The 27,504-nt window shown below is 42.7% G+C and overlaps 1 protein-coding gene across 1 annotated transcript in view; it reads right to left on the reverse strand.

Annotated features, from left to right (window-relative positions):
• Positions 1-259: 259 nt before the first annotated feature.
• loxl4 (lysyl oxidase-like 4) overlaps positions 260-27,504 on the reverse strand; it is a 57,247-nt gene continuing 30,002 nt past the window's right edge. Inside the window, 8 exon segments of the mRNA XM_064933901.1 lie at positions 260-4,417; positions 4,575-4,686; positions 9,318-9,454; positions 9,678-9,793; positions 14,834-15,077; positions 15,440-15,602; positions 19,156-19,323; positions 19,959-20,113. Of these exon segments, the coding sequence (XP_064789973.1) occupies positions 4,347-4,417; positions 4,575-4,686; positions 9,318-9,454; positions 9,678-9,793; positions 14,834-15,077; positions 15,440-15,602; positions 19,156-19,323; positions 19,959-20,113 (1,166 nt within the window). The 3' untranslated portion in view covers positions 260-4,346.

A 27,504-nucleotide genomic window follows, 5' to 3' on the forward strand; every position in this document is an offset into this window, starting at 1 on the left:
TTAATTGGCTATTCAAATATTTTTTTTGAGCTGGGATGGGACAGATGCCTGCACTGTGGCCCCTTCTCCAAAATAAAAAGTACTTTAACAGCATTGTGGCAAACTCATCATGAATGGGCCATGGGTTTTTCTCAATCATGTGATCTGAAGAGGGGAAAAAAGCAAGTCATGTCACAGGGTCAGTCCTGACCTGAGAATACAGTCAAGAGAAGTAATATGAGGAGAAAGAAACAGACAGGGGAGACAACTTGTATCATGATGGTTTTTATTGATTCACAGTAATGAATGTAGTGATACTTGTGCTGTAACTCATCTATGCAGCCAAGTCCTCTAGCCAGTACTTAACCACAGCTATCCCAACTATTCCATTGGCAAAATGTAACAAAGTCCATTTCCATACACCAATTATGCATAACAACATCATCAAATTCTCAAAATAAATCGCTTTAGCAAAGGGATTAAAATGAAACAAATCTTAAATGTGAAACCCTTTGACATAAGAATTGATCGTTTATTTCATGAAAGAATACTGAATCAAATATTTGGTTTTGGGAGTTATGAGTCTCTGAGAGCACAAGCTTTCTATATGAATATTAAATAAGCACCCTAGCTCACACATTCAGCTTACACTGCATACCGTTTCACACATTATCACATATGACAACCAGTTAGCGAACTGGCAATGTAGCATTATAGATATCCCAACGCTAGATATTCCAACAGCATGGACATGCGTACATACAGTAAAATATATGATGTAGATGTAGTGAATGTGATGGATAAGAATCAAAAACTGTTATTAAAGTTATGGAACATAATACAAAAATTAAATAACAACACATAGAATAGACTATGTTATTATGTCAATAGCAACTGTACACAAGCACAATACAATTAAAAAACAAAAATATTAAGCTATAACATGATTAAATACCCCTGTAGAGACACCTCTAAACTGTATTTAGTATGATTTAATCTACAGCTTTTATTGATTAAAAAGTGTGTGTGTGGGGGGGGGAGATGTGGGTTAACTTAACACTGTTTCATAATAACATGGAGGTGTTTTGTAATATAAAAGTTGATGAAGACAAGATGGCAATAACTAAAGCCCATGAAATGTGTATTGAGTGGGCAGGGAACCCAAAGGGATCTGCTAAAGATATTCATTAAAAAAACTCTTCAAAGTATAATCTGTTGGGGGGGGGGGGGTGGTTCTAAGCTGACATATGGAATTGTTTTAAGAAGGTCATACCATGGATCATTTAGCTATTTGATTTTGAATTTTAGGACCCATTTAGGTATCAAAAATATTGAATTTGGCCTTTACTACCATAGCCCATAGAAACGCATTGACTAACACATTCAAAAATGGCAAGAAATAGACAATCAATAAATCATTAAAAAAAAGGCGATATGAAAGCTCAGGAAATATTTGTATTTATTTGACACATATTTAACACCTTATTTTTGTTGGTTCTAAACTACCTCAATACTACCATTCATTTGTATGGGTTGCCTTTAGATAAGTCCTGTGACACTTGTGAGGATTGTAGAACAAAACGGAGAACACAATCGTGTTTGTGAGTCTCCACTTTCTATAGAGGTTTTTAGGCCAAATCGTTCAGGGATGCTACAGAGGTTTTTGTGAGAAGACAGATTTTCGGGATGTCTCGTGGTCTGACAAACAGCACTGTAGCTCTGTCACTTTCCACCGCAGATGTGGGATACGAACATAGACGGATTGAGATGCAGCCCATGCAAAAAAAAACTGATAAATCTAGCTTAAACTGATAGATTTCTATATAGATTGGTGCGTCGATAGACTCGAGGGATTTTAAGGAACTCTAGTGTTTACAGCCGACCACGCCACATTATAGTGTCCTGTCAGTCTTTTAAGAGCACAGAGGAAGGTCTGCATACTAGCTTTGCGCCAGATTTGTTTCCATTTTAGCCAACTCAAGCAAAAGACAAAAGATAAGGATAAAACACAAACAGATCCATCTACCAGTCAGCTATGGCATACATGCCACAAACATGGATGACTCAAAATAGAGACATTGTATATAAAATCGAATATTCCACCGATACTGATTAAACTGGGAAATGGATAGATACAGTATATTTGAAACACTACAGGGATGAAGCAATGTTCAACTTCTAGTCTGCTTTTAGCTTTTAGCAGTTCCCAACAGCAGCACCAGCAGCAGCTGTTGACTGTTTGAATCAAGCAGTTTATTTTACTCTCAGACAAACATGTTGTTCTCTTTAGGAGCTCAGAATGCCAGTTATGCGGTTTCTGCAGTAGTGGCCATGGTGGATTTTCACTGGTAGTAAAATCTGTTGTGTTGCCCACGTCAAGGCTTCTCCTCGTTCCTTTTCTTTCTTTCTCTTTGATCTCTCTCTGCTAGTGGAGGCTGCTGAGGGGAGAACAGCTCACAATAATGGCCGGAACGGAGCAAATGGAATGGCATCAAACACCTGGAAACCGTGTGTTTGATGTATTTTATACACCACAGATTCCGCTCCAGTCATTACCACGAGCCCGTTCTCCCCAATTAAGGTGCCACCAACCTCCTGTGCTTTCTGCCCATTCAAAGGCAGTGTTCTCTATCTCTATCAGTCTGTTTCTCTCTGGTCCTCTCTGTCGACCTTTTTCTGTTACCTCTCTACCCCCACCCTCTCTTTCCCTTCCCTTCCTCCTCTCTCCCTCTCTAGTCTGTCTATCCTACCCAGGCCTATAGCTGGTGACAGCAGAGTTCACAGTTGCAGTGTTTCTCTGTGTACGCCCCATGCTTACCCTAACTCTAACCCAAATACAGCTAATTAAAGGCGTTTTATACACTGCCTACCTGGCTGTGGGTTTACCGCCGAACCTGCTTTCACTCACACTGGGAAGGCCAGGAAAAGGAAAAGTGCACTGAGACGGATGGCACAAAGCTGTCTCTCAGTTTGACATTTGGTGAAAGGAATACGAAAAGTTAAGATGATACGACCCTTTGAAGTTACACTCGAAGAAAATATTTTCTACCTGGAACCCAACATTTTTTTTCTGGAACCAAAAAGAGTTCTATCTAGAACCAAAAACAGTTCTCTGAGCTACAGGGACAGCCAAAGAACCATCAGTTCTAAGTAGACCCTTTTTTCTAGTATATAACCTAGATAGTGACTTATTGGGTGAAAATGTGTTTGCTTTATATGTTTAATCATTATAAAAAGTATGCAAGCATTAGCCTTAAATAAATTAACCTGCAGCATTACATATTATGAAAAGATTTGCACCAAAAGCATTAAAATTCAGTTAACACAGTAAAGAATAAAGTAAACTACATCAAGTTACATTTTCTTGGCTGGTATCAAGATAAAATCACAAAAGCCAACTTGAAGGCCTTCATGTAATAGTAATTTAAAAACAGAAGAGAGAAATGTTTACTAACTCAAAACTATTTAGTTTTGTGTATCAGTTCTACTGTAGTTACAATATTTTGAGAAAAAATGGTTAACACATCAGAATATGACTACCTGCACAATAATAAAACAGCTAATTAAATTGTAAAAACTAAGATAATCGATTCATACACAACTATGTATTCAAACCCGGGCCACTGTAGAGCTACGGACATCAAAGTCTACTGGAAGGTTGTGATTTGGTCAAACAGTACCAATATTGTGATAATGTAGATGTAGGAGACATTTGTCCAGACAGACCAACAGTCAAACAGATAACGCAGACCTCTTTTCAATCATTCTTTCCCCTTTCCTGGGACGCGGGTATACGGGACCAAGCATATGTTTGGGGTTTTAGGCTGGATTTCTGTACAGCTGGGTTTCTGTACAGCACTTTGAGATATCAGCGGATGTAAGAAGGGCTATATAAATACATTTGATTTGATTTGACATGTTAGTCATTCTAAATCATGGACAGACAATAATAATTTAATCTTAATCAGAATTAATTCATACAAACTTTGAGTAGCTAAATTACTAGTAATCCACATTCATAAACTAACAAATGACCTAACAGTTGATTGAATCCATACCATTTTAATTATCCATTGTTAACTGAACTAATTTGGTTGCCTTGGTGACACCTGTCCTGCTCTCAGTTTCTATTGACTGTTGGGTGTGGTAAGGGTGATGGTCTTCTCCTGGTTGTGGTGTATTTTGGGTAGTGTAGCCAACAGCAGGTCAGGGAGGTGGACAGGTGCAATTCCGTGAGTCCTCTAGTGTTGTGGGGCAGGAGTCCCTGGACCCACCAGACCCCAGGCCACCCTGAGAAGTATATGTTCCCAGCTCTGAGCCCTTTTCGCTGGGCACCAGACTGTGCCAACGCTGGGCCCTGAATGGGCCTAGACAAAGTTATTGGAGATCTGCCGTTGGTGCTCGAACAGGTCCTCAATCTCTGCACTGTACGCATCACCTGGTAGAAGAAACAACATACAGTTAGAGAGCGAGCGAGCGAGAAGGAGAGAGAGAGATTGAGGAAGCGAGACAGAGAGAGAGAGAGAGAGAGAGAGACAGGGATAGATAACAAGAGTGTGAATGTGTGTTAACAAGAGTGAAATAACTTCCCATACCTGCGTGACATCCATACATGTATGCTCTGTGTCCGTCGTATTTGCATCGACATCTCATCACGTTGTTCTGGAAGTCCGATTCAGCCATGTCTAACGAAGGGTTAACTTCCACCTGCAACATGACAAAGACAGAGGATATAGCTATTAGTATAGTCAACTGTATACAATGTCAATGGACTGAGTGCACTAAACCAGAGCAGGCAGAACAAGAAACACATATTTGAATTGGGACTGATTAACTTTACTGTACTCAAATTGAGATTGTACTTGTTCTTTGTGCACGTATCAGTAGTTGACTATACTTGAGCCCTGTAATGGACCAGAGCCAGAGAGTAATGACAAAGTTATTACAATGTATGAGAATTATGGTTGTCTGATCTCCTGACTTGCAGCTACTAACTCAATTCTTACCACACTGCTTTATTAGAAAACAGAGGGAGGAGTTTATTATTTTGTCAGAGGGTGGACTTTAGCTTTCCTATTTAACAAAATGTTCACTGATCTATGTGTGGTTTCACCAATGATTGATCAAAACGTATTGCTGATTGCCCTTAAATGAGTGCATGCATTTGCTGTGACTTGGAAATCTTCTGTGCTTAATTGTATGAAGATTGGAGCTTCCCCTAAACTAGTGTAGTTCACACCCTCTGCCTCCCTTATAACCTGCGGTGCACTTGGAGTACAAGATGCTAGCTGTCAGTGCAAACTACAAAGGTCTAAGCTGCAGGGCTCTGGTTGGAGCTAGCTCCTAGTGGCGTCCATCCTAACATAGTCTGCCCTGCGTTCAAGGTTGTCGCTTATCGTTTGTTTTTTGAAGTTCTCTATCCAAGCGCCACTCCCCGTGCTCCCATATGCTTGCGGTGATGGTATCTTCACCAGGTATTTGTTATGATGATGAAATTATGTACAATGTCATTTATTTGCTCTTAAAGTGTCAGTAGCGCGATTGTAGTCCTAGGTATTCTAATTGTTTTGATTAGTGTGCAAGCCACCATCCAGGTATGTATTGATTGCTATCTGTATTGGTAAACAGAAAGAAATTGCCAGTTGGTTTGTAATCTTGTAACTGAAGAATATTGTAATTAAAAATATATATTATTGATCAAGTGTTGCCTGGTCCATTGCATTGCTCATGACCCAGCTCAATAGGTGGCCTGTCACAAACCTGTGTGTCTTCATAAGGTCGAGGTGTCACCCTCTCATTTAACAGAAACTGCCATTTAAGGTAACCATAGTTGGCAGGTGTTACAATTTCATTTCATTCTTACCCCTCAAGTCTCCCAGCCGTACCAGACCCGTGGCGTGGAAGAGAGAGGAGTAATAGCCTGCATCCCAAATAGCACCATATTCCCTATGTAGTGCAGTACTTTTGACCAGAGCCTATAGGGCTCTGGTCAAAAGTTGTGCATGATATGGCAACTAGGGTATCATTTAGGTCACACCCATAGAGTAATAATATGTGCAGAGTGTGCTAGCATCCACCGGACTGAAAGAGACATCTGAAATAAAGATTAGTTGGATGTAAAATTGTTAGATGTTCTCTGTCATTAAAAGTCAGTCATGGTTGGTATTGTTTTTATAGTTAGTCTTATTCCTTTCCATAAAAAAGTGGGATGGCTTATCCATATTTCAATAGGAGAAATAAATACAGTACTTTTCTCTCCATATAGAGGGACGGATGGATGAGATCCCCATTTGCTCTTTGAGTAGCAATCAAGTTGTAAAGATGTATAATGTCAAGACACTATAATAAAACCCATTGTGAGAAACATAAAATAAATGCTGGAAGACACTGCTTCAATAGCAGCCTGAGGAAAACTCATCAATAGTTTTGACTACTGTATGGAAGGTTGTAAGTTTAGCATAAATGTTGAGTAGCAAACATATTTTCACCCATTGGGTGTACATGCTGAGAGTTGTATGGTTCGTCACAGGACTAAAGTATGGCCATTCCATATGCCCAACTGAGTCTCACTATTTGACTTATAACTGAAGAATCTGTCAGAGGAAGCATCAACCTGTTTGCTCCATTTCCACTTTTCTGTGCTGTTCATTGTAATGTCATTCTATTTACATTTTTCATGTTAAAATCAAAATCGATCACAAAAGCCTCAAACGTCGCCTATGCAGTCGACCACATCGGCTAAAATTACTCTTGGCTCTGAACTTAAAGAACACCTTTAAGTTGAGTTGAGGACATGAATTAAAGGAGTCATTTAGTTGGAGGTTAAAAAGGTGCAGTAGTTACAGAGTGCATTACCATGACTGTATACGTTTCTGTAATAGGTGCTATTCCGAGCTTTACCATGTTCTAATAGGCTGTTATTCACCAGTCTAACAGTCTACTTTCACAGCTGCTGACATAGCCATTCTCTTCTGTAAGCCCACACACTCCGGCGCGCACACACCCGCGAGCCCACACACACACACACACGTGCGAATGCAGGAAAACACAGGCAGGCAGGCTAAAACACACACACACACACACAAACACACGGTGATAATACTGAGGGCCCATTTTCCCTTATAGCCACTATGTAAACCTACTACACCCACTTTAAATACAGGATGCAGCCAGTAACACAGGAAAGCAACTCTAAACTGCACCAACAAAAAAACGCCAGAAGAACTTGTTCAAGTTTGTGAATGCACAAAACCTAGCCTCTGTTGAAATTAGTGTTGGACTTGGTCATCTGTAGCCTGTTGGCTTGGGCCTTCGGAATGTGTAACAGAGTGAGAAAAGGCCTGAAAGAACAGCAACGGAATTGTATGTTGGGAAATGAACTGTTTCTAATGGTGGGGCGTCCTATATGGTGGGGGGGTGGGAACTATTTCTAACCCTGCGTGGTTCAAGGACAGAGCTTCTAGATCTTTATTAAATGTCCACCTCTCTCAAATGTAGACATGTAGGTAGCAGTGTCGCTGGATGCTTGAAATACATCCACAGGTACACCTCAGGTCACAAGTAAACTTCTGACCCACGAATTGTGATACAGTGAAATAATCTGTCTAAACAATTTTTGGAAATATTACTTGTGTTATACACAAAGTAGATGTCCTAACCGACTTGCCAAAACTATAGTCTGTTAATAAGAATTCGTCTTTGTAAAATTTTCTGTGTAAAACGATGTATGGTTTGTTTAACGGTACAATTATTGTTTTTTGTTTGACATACATTTTAACATGAAAAATCGAAGTGTCACTCTGTTACTGTGGAATTGCCCATCTTTATCACTCACCCCTGTCCTCCTCTTCCTCCTAGTCTCCCAAGCACTCTCCTCATCCTCTCTTCTTCTCATCCTCTCTTCTTCTCATCCTCTCTTCTTCTCATCCTCTCTTCTTCTATCCTCTCTTCTTCTATCACTCTTCTTCTCATACTCTCTTCTATCCTCTCTTCTTCTATCCTCTCTTCTCATATTCTCTTCTAACCTCTCCTTCTATCCTATCCTCTCTTCTCCTCCTCCTCCTCCTCTCTTCCTTTCTACTTCTCATCCTCTCTTCTTCTCACCCTCTCTTCTTCTCACCCTCTCTTCTTCTCACCCTCTCTTCTTCTCACCCTCTCTTCTTCTCACCCTCTCTTCTTCTCACCCTCTCTTCTTCTCACCCTCTCTTCTTCTCACCCTCTCTTCTTCTCACCCTCTCTTCTTCTCACCCTCTCTTCTTCTCACCCTCTCTTCTTCTCACCCTCTCTTCTTCTCACCCTCTCTTCTTCTCACCCTCTCTTCTTCTCTCCTCTCTTCTTCTCTCCTCTCTTCTTCTATCCTCTCTTCTTCTATCCTCTCTTCTTCTATCCTCTCTTCTTCTATACTCTCTTCTTCTATACTCTCTTCTTCTATACTCTCTTCTTCTCCTCCTTTTCTCCTCATAGCTGTGGCAGGGCCACCACCTGTAATTATGCCCTGCTCTACATGCCTAAAATACATATGTCCATGTGTGTGTGTGTCCATGAACATGTGTGTGTGTACATCTATCACAGAGACATGCAGGGTGATTAAATAAAACAGGCTGTGACACTTAGAGAGTGTGTGATGAAACAGGGAACCGTCTTCACTGTAACCTCTCAACTGACTCCCATGGCTTAGGTAGCACAGTCTTAGGGAACACATTTTACCACAACCCCCCTCTCATTAGCAGGGATTAATTAGGTAGTACCAGTAATTACGGGGGTGCTAGTTTCCCTGTAACCCCTCTCTCATTAGATAACAGATATCAGTGAGTTTTACTGGGGGAGCTAGTCTCACCATAACCCTCACTAACAGATAGAGTGTTTCACTGTAGCAATGTTGGCTGTTGCTCATGGCTTTCCCATGGCTGAGATATAAAAAGAATCGAGAGCCTAATTGGCCCCTGGGATGGCATACTGGGATTAGTAGTCTGAGACAGAAGTGGTGGCTGGTGGGAGTTGGAGTATTTGATGTATCCTGAGGTGACACCCACAAAGACACTGCTGATGAACATGAGACAGGGTCATGACAGAAAGGGAGTGTGTGTGTGTGTGTGTGGGGGGGGGTAGTACAACATAGCTGTCTCTCATGTTATCACATATCACAGAGGAGGGTCTGCAGACCTCAGTCACAAACATGTGGTATTTCAACATACTTACAAAATGTGCGCGGTACAAAGGAACCAATGAGTCTCAAAAGTGCAAACTCGAAGCTTGATCAAGTGCACCTTTGTGTGTGTGTGTGTGTGTGTGTGTGTGTGTGTGCGTGTGTGCGTGTGCGTGTGTGCGTGTGCCTGTACCTGGAAGATGTAGTCTCCAGGCTTGACATCGGTGATGTCAATCCACTGACAGTCGATGTCGTGGCGATACGTGTCCCAGCAACCCACTGAGATGCCCTGGTCGCCCATGTTGTAGCAGGAGAAACGCTTATGCAGACCTGACACAAACCAGAACAGTGACTTTACTCTTCAACTTGAGGTTTTTGGAGCCAGTTTCAGTGACTCAAGTAAATAAAATAGAAACAGATGAACCATGGTCCAGGAGTAATGCAGGCCATGGACAGCATATGAAGCCAAGTCATTTAAAATAAATGGTTGTTAGAAATGTTAATAGCATGTGACATTGCTGTTGCATCCATGTTAATAACATGGTGTTATTACCTTCAGGGCAGTATGTATCCTCCAGACAGAAGCTGGCCTTGTGTCCCTCAGCTATTCTGGTTCCATTCAGAGTCAACAGGTCATAGTGGGTGAACACCTCTATGCTGTGGTAGTGCCTGGTAACACAGAATAATAGGGTGTGTGTATGTGTGTGTGTGTTTCAGAATGACAACAGTAGGTCCCCATGTCTGGTAGCCTAGTGACCTCACCACTAAAACATGGGGCAGGGTGTCAGAGTGACACCTCTCGTAGAAACTTGTTTTAGAACTTGATAGGTAGCACCGCTCACACACAGAGCTGTTTACACACTCACAGTGAATAGGGGGCATTGAAACTCACCCACACACATTCATGCATTCACACACACCGGAAAGTAATGCATGCAAGCACACACGCATGCATGAACCAAGACATGCACGAACATGTGCAGATAGAAACACACCACTCCTGTGTTATTGGAACAGATTAAGAAAGGCGGGGCGGCCCTGTGCAACCCCCAGACTGTGTAACACAGAGTGGCCCAGTCATATCTCAATGTACTCATTAAGACACACACAGTCATTACACACATTCAGTGGACAGCTAAGGAATCTGGGTAGATGACAACATGCCGCCAGGCCACCCCCAACTTACTGGAACAGAATACACACATACACAGAACTCTACAGAGAACACACTGAGGAGGGTTAAATGACTCCTTCTTCTCCGATGACGACAGTCAGAACACACTCTCGTCATCTGACAAGAAATGGCCTTAATTGGGGGCAAAAGTTCCTGACTTGATAGAAGACCAGGATAGAGGAATGTGTCACATGTATAGGTGGTGAAATTATGTAATTTATATCAAAGTAACTGACCAATGACTAACTACCACTAAGGCCAATCAACAAATATTGGTTTCTATGTGACCCTATGAGCCAGTTTTTATACAAACGCCATCTACTAACTTATGTTGAGGTCACAATAGGTTGAATATTTTGTTAGTGTCAGCAGTATGAAAAGTGATGCTACGAAAGTGAGGAGTCATTCGCTTGCAACGTTCTGAACAATGACACCCACTAAGATTCAAGTACAACAGAACAGCAAAATGTGTATTCATAACATTATCAAAGCAAAGCTTTATGTGGTCCATACATTTCCGTGAGTAATGTTCTGTACAAACAGCAGTTATTGTACTTAATGGCAATGAGGTCATACCTTCACATGTTTTCTAACCTGTCACTAACTCAATTCAATTCTAGTCAATAAGACATTATTCATCCCACACAGTCCTCTAACCTGTCACTAACTCAATTCAATTCTAGTCAATAAGACATTATTCCTCCCACACAGACCTCTAACCTGTCACTAACTCAATTCAATTCTAGTCAATAAGACATTATTCCTCCCACACAGACCTCTAACCTGTCACTAACTCAATTCAGTTCAAGTCAATAAGACCTTATAAATCCCACACAGTCCTCTAACCTGTCACTAACTCAATTCAATTCTAGTCAATAAGACATTATTCCTCCCACACAGACCTCTAACCTGTCACTAACTCAATTCAGTTCAAGTCAATAAGACCTTATTCCTCCCACACAGACCTCTAACCTGTCACTAACTCAATTCAGTTCAAGTCAATAAGACATTATTCATCCCACACAGACCTCTAACCTGTCACTAACTCAATTCAGTTCAAGTCAATAAGACATTATTCATCCCACACAGACCAATTGTGTTCCACAAGTGCCAATCATCCCATTACAGTTGTACAATGCAAGTCCGTGGTGATGGTTTCCATAATAATGCAACTTAGAAACATTTACCTGAAGCATGGTCAGCCAGAGCCACAACTTCCACTACCAACTACTTATTTTATGTATTTATTTATTTATTTCACCTGTATTTAACCAGGTAGGCTAGATGAGAACAAGTTCTCATTTGCAACTGCGACCTGGCCAAGATAAAGCATAGCAATTAGATACATACAACAACACAGAGTTACACATTTATAATGACTGACAACCACAGCTAACCACAACAAGCAGGCTGTGTCGATTGAGGATTGGACTCCAACAGCCTCCCTTGGAGTGGAACTAAGGTTGTTTTCCCGGGTTCGGTTTCCTGGAGCGTTTCTGAGAATTTTACAAAATATATTTTGCCCTCACTAAACCTGACAATGCCGTGGGGAGAACAAGTACACTACTGATTTTGCTGGTTTTCCTACTTACAAAGCATGTAGAGGTCTGTAATTTTTATCGTAGGTACACTTCAACTGTGAGAGACGGAATCTAAAAATCCAGAAAATCACATTGTATGATTTTTAAGTAATAAATTTGCATTTTATTTGAGTATTTGATCCCTACCAACCAGTAAGAGTTCCGGCTCTCACAGACCTGTTAGTTTTTCTATAAGATTCAATGTTTCAAACATATTGCTCACCATATGTCTGCTGCAGAGAGACAAGAGAGAGCCATGAGAAAATAAAAGTGCTGAAAACAAATGATGAAGGAGCTATGAAGGAAAAATAGTGGCGTTTTGGTGCAGGTACAGAAAACTAGTGCCAAAATTATACTATGCTTTTGTGAAAACAATAAAGTTCAATATATCATAAAAAATGATATCCCCATATGTAACTGTATCAACCACATCCCCTTCATAGAGGTCAGCCACATCCCCTCGGGAAGGTCAACCACATCCCCTTCATAAAGGTCAACCACATCTGTTTTATAAAGGTCAACCACATCCGTTTCATAAAGCTCAACCACATCCGCTTCATAGAGGTCAACTACATCCCCCTCATAAAGGTCAACCACAGCCCCTTCATAAAGGTCAACCACATCCCTTTCATATAAGTCAACCACAATCCTTTTATAGACGTCAACCACATCCCCTTCATAAAGGTCATCCACAGCCCCTTCATAAAGGTCAACCACATCCCTTTCATATAAGTCAACCACAATCCTTTTATAGACGTCAACCACATCCCCTTCATAAAGGTCATCCACAGCCCCTTCATAAAGGTCAACCACATCCCTTTCATAAAGGTCAACCACATCCCCTTCATAAAGGTCAACCACATCCCCTTCATAAAGGTCAACCACATCCCCTTCATAAAGGTCAACCACAACCCCTTCATAAAGGTCAACCACATCCCCTTCATAAAGGTCAACCACATCCCCTTCATAGAGGTCAAACCACATCCCCTTCATAGAGGTCAACCACATCCCCTTTATAGAGGTCAACCACATCCCTTTCATAGAGGTCAACCACATCCCCTTCATAGAGGTCTACCACATCACATCCATAGTGATCAACCACATCCCATCCATAGAGGTCAACCACATCCCCTTCATAAAGGTCAACCACATCAAATCCATAGAGGTCTACCACATCACATCCATAAAGGTCAACCATAACCCAAGCATTAAGGTCAACAACATCACATCCATAGAGGTCGACCACATCACATCCATAAAGGTCTACCACATCACATCCATAGAGGTCTACCACATCACATCCATAGAGGTCTACCACATCACATCCATAGAGGTCTACCACATCACATCCATAGAGGTCTACCACATCACATCCATAGAGGTCAACCACATCACATCCGTAGAGGTTTACCACATCCTCTTCATAGAGGTCAAACACATCCCATCCACAGAGGTCAAACACATCCCATCCATAGAAGTCAACGACATCCCATCCATAGAGGTCTACCACATCACATCCATAGAGGTCATCCACATCCCATCCATAGAGGTCATCCACATCCCATCCATAGAGGTCTACCACATCACATCCATAGAGGTCAAACACATCCCATCCATAGAGGTCTACCACATCCCCTTCATAGAGGTCAACCACATCCCCTTCATAGAGGTCAACCACATCCCCTTCATAGAGGTCTACCACATCACATCCATAGTGATCAACCACATCCCATCCATAGAGGTCAACCACATCCCATCCATAGAGGTCAACCACATCCCATCCATAGAGGTCAACCACATCCCATCCATAGAAGTCAACAACATCCCATCCATAGAGGTCTACCACATCACATCTATAGAGGTCAAACACATCCCATCCGTAGAGGTCAACCACATCCCATCCATAGAGGTCTACCACATCACATACATAGAGGTCAAACACATCCCATCCATAGAGGTCAACCACATCCCCTTCATAGAGGTCAACCACATCCCCTTCATAGAGGTCAACCACATCCCATCCATAGAAGTCAACCACATCCCATCCATAGAAGTCAACCACATCCCCTTCATAGAGGTCAAACACATCCCCTTCATAGAGGTCAACCACATCCCATCCATAGAGGACAACCACATCCCATCCATAGAAGTCTACCACATCCCACCCATAGAGGTCTACCACATCCCATCCATAGAGGTCAAACACATCCCATCCATAGAGGTCAACCACATCCCATCCATAGAAGTCAACGACATCCCATCCATAGAGGTCTACCACATCACATCCATAGAGGTCAACCACATCCCCTTCATAGAGGTCTACCACATCCCATCCATAGAGTTCAAACACATCCCCTTCATAGAGGTCAACCACATCAAATCCATAGAGGTCTACCACATCACATCCATAGAGGTCAACCACATCCCCTTCATAGAGGTCTACCACATCCCATCCATAGAGATCAAACACATCACATCCATAGAGATCAAACACATCACATCCATAGAGGTCAACCACATCCCGATCCATAGAGGTCATCCACATCCCCTTCATAAAGTTCAACCACATCCCCTTCATAGAGGTCTACCACATCACATCCATAGTGATCAACCACATCCCATCCATAGAGGTCAACCACATCCCCTTCATAGAGGTCAACCACATCCCCTTCATAGAGGTCAACCACATCCCCTTCATAGAGGTCAACCACATCCCATCCATAGAGTACAGTGATATAGTAATATAGCTCATCACAAGTATTGCAATAGAATATTCCAGCTACTACTAAGTATATGGCAAGGCATTGTAAAACTACAACTACCACAATCCCTTCATGAAGTGAAACAGGACAACAAGTACAATACCTAAAACTAAAATGTTTATTATGCAAAAGGCTGCAACTACCACAAATCATATAGACATCATAAAAATACAACTCCCACAACACCTCTTACCTATGACATGCGTGCCATGTCCAAGACTCTCTGGTAGCCCTAGGTCTGAAGTCGGCCCGTCCCATGTTCATAATCCTGGAGGAGAATCGTAGCAGGCGGCGGTGTCCGTAGGGCCAGTTCATTCTGGCAGCGGAAGATGACAGACAGTTCTCCTCGTTGGCACAGGTCAGCAGGTGTAGGGGTCGGTCCTCTAAGTAAACTGTCTCCTGAACCAGTTGGGCATCTAGTACCAGGTCTGGGGCAGCTAGGGGGCAGAGGAGAGCGGTGAGTGGTTTGGGGTAATTTAGGCATGTATGGGGGTCAGGGATGAAAGGTAAGTCAGGTATTACAGGAAACAATAGGTCAAGGGCCAATAAGGGAAGGGGAGGGTTAAAGCTTAATCAGAGATGATCAAAAACCAAGTTCACATTCAGAAAGCAAACAGGAGAAAACCTTTTCAAGCGGAAGACTGAAAATAAGTGCTAATATTGGAGTTCAGGTACTTCAGTTTCAAACCGTTTTCACCCATTTCTTGACATTTGAAAAGAACCCTTGGCAGGATCTGTTAAGATTACACAGTTGAAGAGATCTAGCCAGGTGGACAGGTGTGCTTTGATAATGACTCACTCTCTGAACAGGTGACCCCTGCAGCATTAGTCCCACCCCCTCGGGGACAGTGTACATGGTTGTTACGGCGACACTGTTGGATTGACAGCTCAGTTCCAACACAGTGGGTTCCACTCAACACCAACTCTGCTGCGTTACGATCCCCAGCCCAATACCACGTCTCCTAGAGAGAGAGAGAATGTTTAACTTTTGTACATTACTTTTCTTTCCTCCGTCATCCTGTGAATTGAAAGAAATGCTTTTTGAGAGTTTTTTGTTCGACTTCATGGGTATTTCAACTATTGGCAAACATCCCTTTCCTAAATACCCTCTGTACTGTAGATGTACTGTAGATATGGATATTTCAAAATAATGTATTTATGGATAGTTGAGATTTTTCCTGCACCACCCATCCACTCACAGACTAGCTTTTGTATAAACATAATGCAGACTGACACACACACACAATTAACACACACTTCCCCTTGGGTTATGGGTAGATACAGTCATTTAGCACTGTACAGTATTTAGCTGCTGAATGGTCAGGTGACGGTCAGCAGTGGAAATGGCGGTAGGTCTGCAAGTCAGTTACGTTATGACAAAATAAAGCGAGTGTTACAAAGGATTATTGTAAGGCATTATGTTGTGTTGTAAGGCATTATGTTGTGTTGTAAGGCATTATGTTGTGTTGTAAGGCATTATGTTGTGTTGCAAGGCATTATGTTGTGTTGCAAGGCATTATGTTGTGTTGCAAGGCATTATGTTGTGTTGCAAGGCATTATGTTGTGTTGCAAGGCATTATGTTGTGTTGCAAGGCATTATGTTGTGTTGTAAGGCATTATGTTGTGTTGTAAGGCATTATGTTGTGTTGTAAGGCATTATGTTGTGTTGTAAGGCATTATGTTGTGTTGTAAGGCATTATGTTGTGTTGTAAGGCATTATGTTGTGTTGTAAGGCATTATGTTGTGTTGTAAGGCATTATGTTGTGTTGTAAGGCATTATGTTGTGTTGTAAGGCATTATGTTGTGTTGCAAGGCATTATGTTGTGTTGCAAGGCATTATACTGTACATGCATTATACATTCGTTCATAAGGCATTCATATATATATATATATATATATATATATATATATATATATATATATATAGTTGAAGTCGGGCATTTACATACACTTAGGTTGGAGTCATTAAAATTCATTTTCAACCACTCCTCATATTTCTTGTTCACAAACTATAGTCTTGGCAAGTCGGTTAGGACATCTCCTTTGTGCATGACACAATTAATTTTTTCCAACAATTGTTTACAGACAGATTATTTCACTTATAACTCACTGTATCACAATTCCAGTGGGCCAGAAGTTTACATACACTAAGTTGAATGTGCCTTTAAACAGCTTGGAAAATTCCAGAAAATTATGTCATGGCTTTAGAAGCTTCTGATAGGCTAATTGACATCATTTGAGTCAATTGGAGGTGTGCCTGTGGATGTATTTCAAGGCCTACCTTCAAACTCTGTGCCTCTTTGCTTGATATCATGGGAAAATCAAAAGAAATCAGCCAAGACCTCCACAAGTCTGATTCATCCTTGGGAGCAATTTCCAAACACCTGAAGGTACCACGTTCATCTGTACAAACAATAGTATGCAAGTATAAACACCATGGGACCACACAGCCATCATACCGCTCAGGAAGGAGACATGTTCTGTCTCCTTAGAGATGAATGTACTTTGGTGCAAAAAGTGTAAATCAATCTCAGAACAACAGCAGAGGACCTTCTGAAGATGCTGGAGGAAACAGGTACAACAGTATCTATATCCACGTAAAGCAAGTCCTATATCAACATAACCTGAAAGGCCGCTCAGCAAGGAAGAAGCCACTGCTCCAAAACCGCCCAAAAAAAACAGACTATGGTTTGCAACTGCACATGAGGACATAGATAGTACTTTTTGGAGAAATGTCCTCTGGTCTGATGAAACAAATATAGAACTGTTTGGCCATAATGACCATCATCATGGTAGGATGAAAAGGGGGCAGGCTTGCAAGCCGAAGAACACCATCCCAACCGTGAAGCACAGGGGTGGCAGCATCATGTTGTGGGGTTGCTTTGCTGCAAGAGGGACTGGTTCACTTCACAAAATAGATGGCATCATGAGGGAGGAAAATTATGTGGATATATTGAAGCAACATCTCAAGACATCAGTCAGGAAGTTAAAGCTTGGTCGCAAATGGGTCTTCCAAATGGACAATGACACCAAGCATACTTCCACAGTTGTGGCAAAATGGCTTAAGGACAAGAAAGTCAAGGTATTGGAGTGGCCATCACAAAGCCCTGACCTCAATCCCATAGTAAATTTATGGGCAGAACTGAAAAAGCGTGCGTGAGCAAGGCCGTATTAACCTGACTCTGTTACACCAGGTCTGTCAAGAGGAACGGGCCAAAATTCACCCAACGTATTATGGGAAGCTTGTGGAAGGCTACCCGGAACGTAAAGTGGTGATCCTAACTGACCTAACAAAGGGGATTTTTACTCTGATTAAATGTCAGGTATTGTGAAAAACTGATTTTAAATGTATTTGGCTAAGGTAAGCCAAATACATTCAAACTCAGTTTTTCACAATTCCTTACATTTAATCCGAGTAAAAATTCCCTGCCTTGGGTCAGCTACGATCACCACTTTATTTTAAGAATGTGAAACGTCAGAATGATGGCAGAGAGAATGATTTATTTCAGCTTTTATTCCTTTCATCACATTCCCAGTGGGTCAGAAGTTTACATACACGCAATTAGCATTTGGTAGCATTTCCTTTAAATTGTTTAACTTGGGTCAAACATTTCGGTTAGCCTTCCACAAGCTTCCCACAATAAGTTGGGTGAATTTTGGCCCATTCCTCCTTACAGAGCTGGTGTAACAGTGTCAGGTTTGTAGGCCTCCTTGCTTGCACATGCTTTTCAGTTCTGGCCACACATTTTCTATAAGTTTGAGGTCAGGGCTTTGTGATGGCCACTCCAATACCTTGACTTTGTTGATTCCTTTTGATTTTCCCATGATGTCAAGCAAAGAGGCACTGAGTTTGAAGGTAGGCCTTGAAATACATCCACAGGTACACCTCCAATTGACTCAAATGATGTCAATTAGCCTATCAGAAGCTTCTAAAGCTATTACATAATTTTCTGGAATTTTCCAAGCTGTTTAAAGGCACAGTCAACTTAGTGTATGTAAACTTCCGACTTCAGCTGTATATATATACATTTACACAGTACCAGTCAAAAGACACACCTACTCATTCAAGGGTTTTTCTTTTTTTTACTGTTTTCTACATTGTAGAATAGTAGTGAAGACATCAGAACTATGAAATAACACATTGGAAGATGTAGTAACCAAGAAAGTGTTAAACAAATCAAAATATATTTTATCTTTTTGATTCTTCAAAATAGCACCCTCTGCCTTGATGACAGCTTTGCACACTCTTGGCATTCTCTCAACTAGATTCATGAGGAATGGTTTTCCAACAGTCTTGAAGAAGTTCCTACATATGTGACTCAGAAAGTATTACTGAGTTTCAGCTATCCGGTGATTTTTCAGGTTTGAGGTCTCAGGGACACCGTGAGTTGATGGGTGAATTGTGGGAGTCAGGGTGTACTCTAGGGGGGAAATGGCACCATATTCCCACAATGGCCTCTGTCCAGAAGTTGTGCATTATACAGGGAATAGGGTTTCATAGGTGTGTTTCCGTACCTGGTGTGCTCGGGATGCGAACCCCAGACCCAGCTGTCTACAGACCACCATGGCTTCGTTGATTCCCCAGTTCTCACTGCAGACTGACCCCCATCTCTTACGACCCCCTACATCCATCAGTACCTCCACACGCCCCTCACCTGGCTCCCTGCCCCCCGCCAATCGCACCTAGGATAGGATGAGGAGGGAGGAGGGAGGAAAAGAAGGAGGGAGAAAAATACATTTCAATTCAGTATTTTCTCAACCTGTATGTTTCGCAAGTCAGACGTTCATAATTATAAATATCTAATGACTCTATAATAATTGAATTGGTATTATAAACTGGGTGGTTCGAGCCCTGAATGCTGATTGGCTGACAGCCGAAGTATATCAGACCGTAAACCACGGGTATGACAAGACATGTATTTTTACTGCTCTGATTACACTCGTAACCAGTTTATAATAGCAATATGGCACCTCAGGGGTTTGTGGTAGGCACTGGTATATTGGCTATATACCACACCCCCTCAATCAATCAAATGTATTTATAAAGTCATTTTTACATCAGCCGATGTCTCAAAGTACTGCACAGAAACCCAGCCTAAAACCCCAAGCAGCAAGCAATGCAGATGTAGAAGCAGCTTGGCTAGGAAAAACTCCCTGAAAAGGCTGGAACCTAGGAAAAAACCTAGACTGGAACCAGGCTCTGAGGGGTGGCCAGTCCTCTTCTGGCTGTGCCAAGTGGAGATTATAACAGAACATGGTCTTATTGCTTAATTATATAATGTAAAGGTGTGTGTGTGTGAAATTCTGTGTGCTCTAACCGTGCTGTCCAGGCCAAGCTTGGGGATGTTGCAGCGTACTGAGGCATCTTGGGTGTGTTTAAAGGTCCAGAGAGGGACATCTTGGAAGTAACAGTCTAGGATAGACTTCTCTGTCCCCAAACACTGGACACTGTTCATATGGATAGGACCAGTACCTAGAGAGAAAGAGGGAGAGGGAGAAGAGGGAAGATGAGAGCATGAACACACCACAACAACCATGCATCTCTCTGTATCTTGCGTGGTACTTAACCTAGACCTGAGGGCATTGCAATGCAATCCCCCTAAACGGGCCTTATCTAATAGACACACCCACCTACACCCACAGTAGTGAAAGCTGAGGTTAAAGAGCAATAAACAGATAACGATCTCAGCCATTTGTTTGCGGGAACCGATTGTGTCTTCCCCACCACAACAGAACCCCAACAGCACCCCATCAACAAAAGGTTCCTATCTGTACTTAAGCAACAAAAGGTTCCTATCTCTATCTCTCGCTGTCTGCCTGTCTGCCAGAGGAGATAACAAGGCTGTACCTCGAGTACTCCAGAGATCCGACACACATCATTACCACCATTTTGTACTTTAGAAAAAACACACAAAAAAACACCCGCCACCCAGCCAGTACTTTTCGGAAAGATAACGTCACTGCTCAATGGTAACTTAGCCATCCGCTACAACCCCCTGGCGAGCAGAGAACACGTGCAAGCAAGAACAGAGTAACACTTGAGTTAATAGATTGGTGCTTCTAACTGTAAAACAACCTGTCAATGTGATGAAGGAAAGAAAGTGGGAAGAGTACTCAAATTTAGACAGTAGGCAAGTACATTAACTTTTATTGATAAGTGTGAAAAGTAACATTGAGATAATGAGGAAGTACATCGAGAAGAGGGCTTGACATTGTTTTTTAGTTTTTTTTTACAATGTTTAGATAAATTAAAAGAAGGTGTAAGCTGGGAAGATATTGAGTCACCACAAAAATAACACACAGGTGATTCTGACCAAAACATCAGAGAGCAAGAGAGTTGAGAGAAAGCAGGTTGGTGATTGCATAATTAGGGATGGGAAACTCCAGTCCTCGGTGGCCTGATTGGTGTCACACTTTACCCAACTAATCATGATCGTCACTTTAGAATGTAACACCACTCCAGCACCCGAGGACTGGAGTTGCCCATCCCTGTTCTAAATTATAGATTGTAGGCTTCCATCCATATTGGTAACAATGACTGGGTATACATCCACCCACATTAAATAGACTAAAGAAAACCCACTTCCTGAACCAATCATCTCCATATGTGTGTGTAGAAAACCATGTAAAATACCACTGAGTAGTAGGTACATCAGAACAACCACAGTTTAACTTATCAAGACCAACACAGCTTCTGTGGATTGTGGATCTTCATTTAAAAAAGCACATTTGAGCTGATTTGGGCAGTAGTTCCATGAAAAAAGGCGGGTACAAAATAGATCCTGAGAAACTGGTTACGAAGAATCATGCACACAAGCACATACTAACAAATCGGCCACACACACACACACATGGATGTATACCACCTCACAGAGTAAATAACATGTAGAAGTAAAAATACACCAGTGTTCGTCAGAATAGGAAACAGAGGCATTGTCCCTGTAATTTAAACCATTGGTGATGAGAGTTGAAATGGCAGCTGATGAGTTTAGACATTGGTTTCAGTTTTTGACTTAACTTTACCAATGATTAAAGTAAAGTTGAGTGCTATAAACAGTCAGCAAATGTAAAATTCACTCCCACTAATTTCCCATTCACTGCTGTGTACTTTGTGCAGTTCCTTCTGTATCACATTTGTGTGTGCGTACATTCAATTATCTCCTTTCAAGGTCTCATTTTCAGAGGAGAAATGTTTTTGTGTATTCTTTAGACTAGTCCTCTTTCCCCGTGAGGTACAGTAGATTTGGTCTGTGAACCCTAACATATCTCATATCCAGTCAGAACTCTGCGTGTGCGTGACCTTACAGCAGCTGATTTGCATGTGTGGTAATCCCTTTGACAGACGGTGCAGCGTAAAAAAACATGGCTGACGTATGGTAGTAGATCCCCCAAGAGGATGAAAGAGGCCGAGCTCCGATAGCGGTAGTGAAAGAGGCCTATATCTGTAGTAGATGGTTATGGATGACTGGCTATCAGGATGGCTAGTTCTATAGTTGGTGTCTCACATTACCACATTAACATGCTCCCAGTAAACACACACATTCAGACACACTGTTAACACCACACGTCTCTCTCTCTCACACACACACAGTCACTCACACAGAGCTACAATGGGGAGAACAAGTATTTGATACACTGCTGATTTTGCAGGTTTTCCAACTTACAAAGCATGTAGAGGTCTGTAATTTGGATCATATGTACACTTCAACTGTGAGAGACGGAATATAAAACAAAAATCCAGAAAATCACATTGTATGATTTTTAAGTAATTAATTTGCATTTCATTGCATGACCTCTACGTGCTTTGTAAGTAGCAAAACCGGCAGTGTATCAAATACTTGTTCTCCCCACTGTATATTTGTGTCCCCAAACAGCCCCACCTTAAAGCTACTGGGATCAGTACAGGCAACGTGACTGAGAAATGTCACAAACCCTATGGTTGAAATACACACAGGCAGACCTATATGGCACACCCACACAGGCAGACCTATATGGCACACCCACACAGGCAGACCTATATGGCACACCCACACAGGCAGACCTATATGGCACACCCACACAGGCAGACCTATATGGCACACCCACACAGGCAGACCTATATGGCACACCCACACAGGCAGACCTATATGGCACACCCACACAGGCAGACCTATATGGCACACCCACACAGGCAGACCTATATGGCACACCCACACAGGCAGACCTATATGGCACACCCACACAGGCAGACCTATATGGCACACCCACACAGGCAGACCTATATGGCACACCCACACAGGCAGACCTATATGGCACACCCACATAGGCAGACCTATATGGCACACCCACACAGGCAGACCTATATGGTCACACCCACACAGGCAGACCTATATGGTCACACCCACACAGGCAGACCTATATGGCACACCCACACAGGCAGACCTATATGGCACACCCACACAGGCAGACCTATATGGCACACCCACACAGGCAGACCTATATGGCACACCCACACAGGCAGACCTATATGGCACACCCACACAGGCAGACCTATATGGCACACCCACACAGGCAGACCTATATGGCACACCCACACAGGCAGACCTATATGGCACACCCACACAAGCAGACCTATATGGCACACCCACATAGGCAGACCTATATGGCACACCCACACAGGCAGACCTATATGGCACACCCACACAGGCAGACCTATATGGCACACCCACACAAGCAGACCTATATGGCACACCCACACAGGCAGACCTATATGGCACACCCACACAGGCAGACCTATATGGCACACCCACACAGGCAGACCTATATGGCACACCCACACAGGCAGACCTATATGGCACACCCACACAGGCAGACCTATATGGCACACCCACACAGGCAGACCTATATGGCACACCCACACAGGCAGACCTATATGGCACACCCACACAGGCAGACCTATATGGCACACCCACACAGGCAGACCTATATGGCACACCCACACAGGCAGACCTATATGGCACACCCACACAGGCAGACCTATATGGCACACCCACACAGGCAGACCTATATGGCACACCCACACAGGCAGACCTATATGGCACACCCACATAGGCAGACCTATATGGCACACCCACACAGGCAGACCTATATGGCACACCCACACAGGCAGACCTATATGGCACACCCACACAGGCAGACCTATATGGCACACCCACACAGGCAGACCTATATGGCACACCCACACAGGCAGACCTATATGGCACACCCACACAGGCAGACCTATATGGCACACCCACATAGGCAGACCTATATGGCACACCCACATAGGCAGACCTATATGGCACACCCACATAGGCAGACCTATATGGCACACCCACACAGGCAGACCTATATGGTTTTTACTGCTCAGGCTTGGTGACATGAAAGGGCCTATTTGATGATTGAATGGACTTCAAATAGGATTAAACAGCTGAACATTAAGAAGTCCCACGGAAAGAAAAACACCATTAATGTTCCCTAAACCACGCTTAACTTCAGAGAGAGGGAAATACTAGGGTTCCCTCCTAACCACTAACCAACTATTTGGGCTATTCTCACTAGCTATGTGACCACAATCATCCCGCTTCCAGCTCCCTAAAGTCTTAAAGATTTGTATCTGTCTGCTTGATTGGCATGTACTGTATGTGCTAACATTAATTATAGCATAGTATATTTATCTAAAAATGTTTATTGTAAATACTATATTTAAACTAATGTTTAGTGACTGTACATTTTACGTGCATTTACTGCATTTATTGATACTATTGCACGACAACAAACTACAGTACATAAAAACACCAGTTATTCAATGTACATTTCCTATTGTCTGGGTCAGTCTCTGTCGGTCAGTCTCTGTCGGTCAGTCTCTGTCGGTCAGTCTCTGTCGGTCAGTCAGTCTCTGTCGGTCAGTCAGTCTCTGTCGGTCAGTCAGTCTCTGTCGGTCAGTCAGTCTCTGTCGGTCAGTCAGTCTCTGTCGGTCTGTCTCTGTCGGTCTGTCTCTGTCGGTCTGTCTCGGTCGGTCTGTCTAATTGTGTCGGTCTGCCTGGGCCAGTCTTCCTGTCTGTGTCAGTCTGTCTATCTGTGTCGGTTTGGTCTGTCTGTGTCGATCTGCCTGTGTCTGTGTCTGCCTGCCTGCCTGCCTGTCTGTCTGCATCTGTGTCTGCATCTGTCTATCTGTCTGTGTCCGTTAGACTGTGTCCTGTCATCTGGACTCTTAATGTAGGTTTTTCCAACACCATACATGTATACGTTTATGTGGCCTGCAGAACTCAGTGAAAATTATATAGGACAGTTAAAAGTCTAAAAAGCAACATGATATAGAGAGTGTTGGCAGATGTCCCGTAGTCCGGCTATGGCTGTAGTTAAGCAGCTGTTACGAAAGTGTGTAATGTGTGTGTGTGTGTGTGTGTGTACAGCTGAAAACTCTCACACCCATTGCCCTGCCAATCAGGATATAGTTAGGGACTTGCATTTAAAGCATTGCGAGAGGAATAAACTATTAAATTTAACCTGTCATTTGATATGACAGCCTAGGAGGCTAGAGCTGCACGTAACATAGTAATGCTACAGGCAGGTCTAGGACTTAACACAGACATTGTAAGCATTCACACCCACACACTGGGTGTTACTGAAGCAGCAGCCCAGTGGTTGGATCAGGAGGAAATATGAACTTATTTTGGGAGAAAATTAAAAGCTTTTCACTTCGCCTTGACTCTTACAACACAGGCACAGACTGCTGGGTGCTACAGTATGTAGCAGCCATAAGATCTGGGACAGGGGTACTTTGATGTGGCAGTGGTGGGGATTAGGTTAGGATGGGTGTGGTTATAATAGGCTACAGTATAGGTGTAGAAGGCTGATTGATACCAGAGATTGTTGAATAGTGAGAGATGAGGATGCTAAGAGCTACAATGTTCCCCACTCCTAAGGCTCTCTAGAACCAGGAGTGAAGAACAGTGGCTATGCGTCATTCAGGGCAGGTGGGGCACCTGTATAGCTAAAAAAAATAGGCAGCTCCAAAATGCTGTTGTTTCAGCCTACCGCAGTGCTTTCTATGATGGTGGGGCAGCCAGTGGAAAATACGGAGCATAGGGGTTGGTAATGTCCTCTATTTGTGCCGTGATTGGCTCAGTGTTCTCACACTCATCGGGACACTACGTCACAGAGCTAAATAAAATTCAAGCTCGTTGGGTGCTGCCATAGACTTTAGAAGTGCACATCCAAGAAGGCTCAAGGTCATTGGCCACAGATAAAATTACATCAAATCACATTATATCTAAAGTAGCTTTGATTGGACTGATCATGTCAACATCTTACTTTCAAAATCTTAGCTAGCAGTCATCATCATGCTTCAAGTCGGCAATCTACTGGCAAATCCTTTTCCATCCTTGTCATGTGAAGAGAAATTATAGATAAAACATATCGGTGCTCATCAACCATTGGACATTAACATTACACAACAAGTTGGAAATCGCAAATTCAACAATGAGTGCTAAGGTGCCACTGCAGCCAGGTGTGACCGGTAGACCCATGAGAGGCGCACAATTGGCCCAGCATCGTCCAGGTTAGGGGAGGGTTTGGCCGTCCGTGATTTTCTTGTCTCATCATGCTCTAGCGGACTTCGGACTTCGGTCATCAGTGTTTCCTCCAACACATTGGTGCGACTATCTTCCGTGTTAAGCAAGCAGTGTGTCAAGAAGCAGTGTGGCTTGGCTCTCGACCTTCACTGAGTCCGTACAGGAGTTGCAGCGATGAGACAAGATCGTAACTACCAATTGGATATCACGAAAAAGGGGGTAACGCCATGGGCCACAAAAGTTTGAATAAATTGTCCATGCTGTCCATCCAGAAGGCCTTCTGCTGCATTTAAAACAACTGGAAACTCAGAACTGGGAAATCTCAGACTTGTGAGTTCAAGACAACTGGGAACTTAGATAAAACTAGCTCTGACAGGGAAAATACGGAAAATACGGTTTCTAACTCGGAAATCCAAGTCAGGATTTTGGGACTCCTTCTAGAGCCCACAAGAAGGACTGTTGCAATTCCTTCCTGTTCCAGTGAGCACAGCACAACAAGGTGAGTTCAAAATGTCTTGTATGCTGCCCAGTTGGTCAGTTTGGTAGGACGGCCATCTCTAGGCAGAGTCTGGGTAGTTCCATATTTTTTTCAATTTCCAAATGATGGAGACCACTCTGCTCTTGGAAACATTCAACACTCTATAAATTGTTTTATACACTTCCCCAGATAATATGACTCATCACAATTCTATCTCAGAGATCTACAGACAGTTCCTTGGACTTCATGATATAGTTTCTGCTCTGATATGCACTGTCAACTGTGGGACTTATATAGACAGGTGGGGTTCTTTCTAAATCATGTCCAAACAATTGAATTGGTTACAGGTGGACTCCACCAAGTTGTAATGACATCTGAAGGATGATCAAAGTAAATTTGATGCACCCGAGCTCAATTTTGAATGTCATAGGAAAGGGATGTGAATACTTATTAGATATTTATGTATTTAATTTTCATTTTCTAAAAACATATTTTCACTTCGTCATCTAGGACAGGGAAAGACCCGTGGCTAGGTGGTAAGAACAGCTGGTGGCTGTCGCATATTAGGAAACAATATATGTATTTAAAAAATGCACAGCTGTGTGTGTGTGTGTGCATGTTTGCGTGTGCACGTCTTGGTAGAGCTGAGATTGCTGATTCCATTCCTTTGAGGAGCTTTCGGCTGTGAACTGAGCCATATACGCTGAGCCCTCCAGCTGCCCAAGCACACACACACAGCTGCAGTGACCATGGTGGAGATGAGGGGAAATCCGCTAACAGTGTGTGAACCAC

This window comes from Oncorhynchus masou, chromosome 24 (assembly GCF_036934945.1).
Source record: "Oncorhynchus masou masou isolate Uvic2021 chromosome 24, UVic_Omas_1.1, whole genome shotgun sequence".
Taxonomy (NCBI): Eukaryota; Metazoa; Chordata; class Actinopteri; order Salmoniformes; family Salmonidae; genus Oncorhynchus; species Oncorhynchus masou.